The sequence below is a fragment of the Limulus polyphemus genome, unplaced genomic scaffold (assembly GCF_000517525.1).
Source record: "Limulus polyphemus unplaced genomic scaffold, Limulus_polyphemus-2.1.2 Scaffold258, whole genome shotgun sequence".
In the NCBI taxonomy this organism is placed as follows: domain Eukaryota; kingdom Metazoa; phylum Arthropoda; class Merostomata; order Xiphosura; family Limulidae; genus Limulus; species Limulus polyphemus.
The window spans coordinates 257,178-262,680 of NW_013665868.1; the positions used below are offsets into that span (position 1 = coordinate 257,178).

General features: G+C 34.4%; 1 protein-coding gene across 2 annotated transcripts in view; it reads right to left on the minus strand.

Moving 5' to 3' along the window:
* LOC106478879 (adenylate cyclase type 5-like) overlaps nucleotides 1-5,503 on the minus strand; it is a 64,179-nt gene that overhangs the window by 21,170 nt on the left and 37,506 nt on the right. For both annotated transcript variants that reach the window (XM_022382572.1, XM_022382571.1), the window contains exons 9-11: nucleotides 2,492-2,629; nucleotides 1,239-1,414; nucleotides 214-463 (exon numbers count right to left, since the gene is read on the minus strand). In XM_022382572.1, the coding sequence (XP_022238280.1) occupies nucleotides 214-463; nucleotides 1,239-1,414; nucleotides 2,492-2,629 (564 nt within the window). The remainder of the gene's footprint in view (nucleotides 1-213; nucleotides 464-1,238; nucleotides 1,415-2,491; nucleotides 2,630-5,503) is intronic.

Consider the following 5,503-nt stretch of genomic DNA (forward strand, 5'->3'; position numbering starts at 1 on the left):
GTTCATTAAATAAAATAAATCAATAAATTTTTACACACATGTTTTTAAATTTTGCACTAGTTAAGTGACTGTTCTTGTATAATGCGCAATTAAAAAGATAAGCTCTTTTTTCTTGGTAAAGTGTACTTGCTCTATGTTAAATTTCTCTTTTATCAAATCAAAAATATAACGTCACTAGTTTCTCTATAACAAGTAGGCTGGGTCTACATTTACCTCGTTCCTGTGGTCAGCAGCAAGAAAATGTTCAGCCACGTGGGCTGGAAGGATGTTACTAAGAAGCTTTCTATTATAAGCCTGTAGATGTTCCATATCTTCCTTTTCTTCCATGGCCTGCAGTTTCCACAGAAAATCCAATCTTTCGGTGGCTTCGGCCTGGTGGCCGTGGATCAGCAGGGCAATGAGGAAGAGTACTACCACTAGAATGGCAAGATATTTTGAAGGGGTTGAGCCACGATCTATGTCTCTGTTTCAGGAAATAAGATAAAAACTTGAACTTTTTCTATACGCGACTTTCTAAGCCTCTTACAGTGAATGTAACAGAAATGATATAGAGTTATACTGCAACTACCGAGTTCATATTTTTGTTAAGTTTTGACAAATCTCATGCTTCTTAAGAAATACAAGGACTTTTGGTCAAATACGTTATTAACATACGCAAGTAATAGAAACTCATACTGGACGAGCCACTTTAAATTTTACTTATTTAAGGTACATATTTTAAGATCAATCAATTATTAAGAATTTAACTTTACTAAAACAACTGTTGCTAACCAAAGGCTGCTTAAAAAATTACACCATTAATTTCTTGTGCCTTGTTTTTTATTCATAAAGATAAATAAAGAAAATATTTTTGTTCCTTATTATTTTACTTTGATGAGAAAAAGTCTTCGAGCTGGGAAAAGTTTTTTTTTTCTTGTATATGTTAATGAGGTTTTGATTATGCTTGGATTATAACTTTTTTAGTCATTTATCGAGTATAAATTTATAAGCAGTTAACATTTTATACTTGGTTACGCCCCCCAGTGCCACAGCGGTATGTATGCGGACTTACAACGCTATCAACCGGGTTTCGATACCCGTGGTGGGCAGAGCACAGAGAGCCCATTATGTAGCTTTATGCTTAACTTTAAATAAAGAAACAGTACTTGGTTACACGTCATTTATCTACAAAACACATAAAAATATGATGCTGTTAACAGCAGATAGGTAATGACTTATTGTTTTGTCAATAAACTCACCCTGTGTTTTGTAGTAACAGGAGGTCATACACCTCAAATAAAGGTGCCTGGACAAGAAGCGGGATAGGGCAGAAGCTTCCAACAAACGCCACAAGGATGAAAAACTTTTGCATCACACTCAAAGTTAGGAACGCTGCCACGGTCAGCATCACCATTACCATGCTAAACGAAATAAACTATCGAAAAAAAGAATTAAACTTTTAAGTATTTTCAAGCAACCAATTTACGCTTGTTGACTTATCACAGATAAAGAAACACTTTAAATGTCAGAAGATTCATCAGCAAAAACCCTTTTATGGCAAAAAAAACTCGATCACTTAACTTTTCATCGATGGTTGCTCATCAGCTTAGAACTTCGAAACCTTATCTAACTTCAACACATTAGAACTGATGTGGGCGACTGGTGTCTCGAAAGCCACGCCCGGCTTTTCAGTGGTGGCAGAGAGGCTCTTCAAACGTTTATAATTTCTACGTAGGTAATACTTATTTTACCTATATTTATTTAGTTATAAGTATATAACATCACATATCGACATTATATATCAACCACTCGCCTTTGAATAGTTATAGGCAAAATACCAGCAGGAATAATATTGCTTGCTACTATTCTTGAAAGTTGTTTCTCCTTGTCGTTTGCAATTTCTTTGTGTGGCTCTAGATATTTTAAAAGGTTAGCCACACCTTCACTAGAATATAATGTTCGAGACCACTTTGGGCTACAGTCAAACATCTTATTTGCCATAATATGATGTTCGAGACCAATTTATGTCACAATCAAATTACGTATTCATTATAATACGTTATTATAGACCAATTTAAACTATCGTCAGATTAAAAGGTTAGTGGAAAAAAAACTATAATAAATGGAACAAACTATTAGAAGACTTGAAATTATCGAAATTAGTTTCGATACATTTGTGCGTCAGTCTTACGTTGTTCGAAACCAACTTAGACTAACAACAGCATGCTTGTTCACGAGAAAACAACGTTCTGGATCTTACAGCATTACACTGATAGAATATATATATATGACACATACACACACAAAACTTTGATCACTTGTACATTTTAATGAAAACTTTTGTCGATGTAATATTACAGAGGTTTCAAAACAGTTTGTTAAACCTTTAGTAAATGAAAAATTTATCGTAAGATGTTAGAGTTTTACACAAGTAACAAAAAACTTCCTTGAAATTTTTATTCACCGGAAGAATTCCTAAAGACCTCTAAGCTACTAAGTAGGATTATATTACCTCTGGTATTCTAGGGAAATCTCTGATCGCACAGTCTTCGGACAAACGGAAATCGACCAAGACAGGCTCTTTGAGAGAGGAATTGAAAGTGTTATTCTCCAAGACCCAACATCCAGCTTGTGGCACGTCTAAAAACGCCTGTGATGCATAAAAAAAAGAACGGTCATACTACAGTAATTGTAATTATTATCATTACAAGAAGTGGATTAATATTAAATATATAAATACGGCAGTTTATATACTATCTAATGCTCAGGTTAAAAGTCTAAACTGTGTTTTAATAAAATACTTCACACCATAAATATAAATAATACTAGATTAGAAGTCACGCGATTTTCGGCATGCGCAAGCGGTTACCATTGCCATTTTTTGAACTTTCAAAGCCATCTAGTCGAACTGACAAGGGCAAGGCGATCTCACCTCACAACTTATGGCAGTTCCCATCTAAACTAGACGTTTGGATAATTTGATTGTTTTATTTTAATAAATTTGTCAAGCCAGGATGATCTAAACCTGATTTTAACTTATAAACTGGTGCAAACATGGTTCACAAAACACACATATCTGACCTGTCATATCAAGAATGCATTGAATTTTATCCCAGACGTAATTCTCAAGATTAAAATCTGTTATTTTTCCTAGGTGTTTACTATATCTCACAGAATAATATAAATTTCAAATATTCTTGTCAATGGACAAGAAGTAGCGCATCATGTCCTGTTCTGGGGAGGGTGGGGGAAATAATGCTATTTATGTATCTACACCTCCAAATATTTAACGTTCTTAATTGAAGTGGATGAAAATAATTAAGACAATTTATGTTATGAATATAATACAATTGATTCAGATTTATTTGAGAATTTGTGGGAAATATTGATACAAATGCTTAAAATATATACACCATGAAGACAAAAAAGAAGTAACAGAAATCATTACACCCATTTTATCAATGATGCATTATATATATGTACCAGATCTAAAGTCAATATATTTAGCAATGTTACTCTTTTAAAGACTCCCTTTTCCTCTTTTTACTGAGGGTTATTAGGTTAATGGTGTTTGTATTCTGAACCCATTTTAGCATAAAAGTATAACCTATATACTTTTGTTACTAAGCAACATGACATAAAAGTCATTGTTGGAATGCATTGTTACCAAAACGCACTGGCTTTTCTATATATTAGAAGGTGTTATATAAGAAACCACTTTTTTTTTCTAAGTGGTTTTTCGATAACTTGCATCATTAAAAAATATGCGCACGCACGTGGATAAGATAAGTAATAACCAGATGCACACCCTCAGGGTCCACTTAATATGGGTACAAAATTTCAGGTTCTAAGTTCTTTCCTCTTGAAGCTATGGTGGTCATACATACACACATGTCTGTCTGTCTGTGAGTTTTATTTGTAATATAAGGAACCACTTCTTTTCTATGGGGTTTTTTGCTAGCTTGCCTCATTAAAAAGACGCATATGCGTGGACGCACGTGCACATTTCTTTTCTATGTGGTTTTTCGCATAAAAAGATGCACACGCGCATGTGCGCACGCACATAGATAAGTAATAATTGGTTTGGTTTGTATTGATTTTTTTCAAATTTTTTCTTACATTTCAAGCTTTTAATCATAAACCCTTGCAGAGACCATTTGGAAGGAAGGGGTTCAGATCCAAAAAGATCTAGTAGCAGGTGAAGTGTGGGGAGGAGAACATGACCATTCGGTCATAACTCGGTAAAGAAGAGGAAAAGGGAGTATTTAAAAGAGAAACATTGCTAAATTTATTGTCTTTAGATCTGGTACAGTATATGTAATGCATCATTGATGAAATGGGTGTAATGATTTCTGTTCTTTTTTTTTTTTCATGTTGTATATATAATTTTGCCACAAATTCTCAAATATACCAGAATCAGTTTTATTATATTTATAACACAAATTAAGAACGTTGAATGTTTGGAGGTGCAGATACATAAATAGCATTCTTCTTCTTCCCCCCCCCCCCGCCCATCAGAAAGGACATGATGCGCCATCTCTTCTTCATTGGCAACAATATTTTGAGATGTATATTTTTCTGTGAGACATAATTACCCAGGAAATATATTTTATATTAAAGGGCTAAAATCCAATGCATTCTTTATACAACAGGTCAGATATATGTGTTTGTGAACAATGTTTGCACTAATATCTAAGTTAAAATCAGGTTTAGGTTATCTTGTCTTGACAAATTTATTAAAATCAAATGACAAAATTATCCCAACGTCTAGTTTAGATGAGAAACGACCATTTGTTGTGAGGTGAGATCGCCTTGCCATTGTCAGTTCGATCACATGCGCATGTCGAAAGTCACGTGACTTCTAATCTAGTGTTATTCATATTTATGGTATTAACTTGTATTAAAACAAACCCGGTTTGAGAGTACTGTAATTTGTGACATCACATGCTATAGAAGTAGGAGAGCATGTACACAATAGTTGCGAATCGTGCCTCCCAGGGTCGTAAAATACCCTCTCAGTCGTAAATCATGTATAACAATCTGTTCCCACATGAATTTTTATAGTATACACATAAATGTCACTTGTTATGCAGCAAGTCTTATGTGACGGTATTCCATAACAGACAAACAGATGATTGATTGATGTAATACGACTAATCAGTGAACAGAGTTCACCCACTCCAGGGCAGAAATGACAATCTGAAGCCCACTCTAGGGCAGAAATCTGGAGATATTGGTTCGTTTGATGTTTACATTCTCCAACTAGAAAAGCGCGTTGCTCCATTACCCTCACGTCTTTTCCAGCTACTGTAACACGTTAGTAGTTAGAATTAGTGGTTAGAATTAAAGTGCAAGTAGTTGTGGGTATTTGTAGGTTTATAATGAACACTGATTGTTATGTTATCCAACTAGAAAAGCGCGTTGCTCCATTACCCTCACGTCTTTTCCAGCTACTGTAACACGTTAGTAGTTAGAATTAGTGGTTAGAATTAAAGTGCAAGTAGTTGTGGGTTTTTGTAGGTTT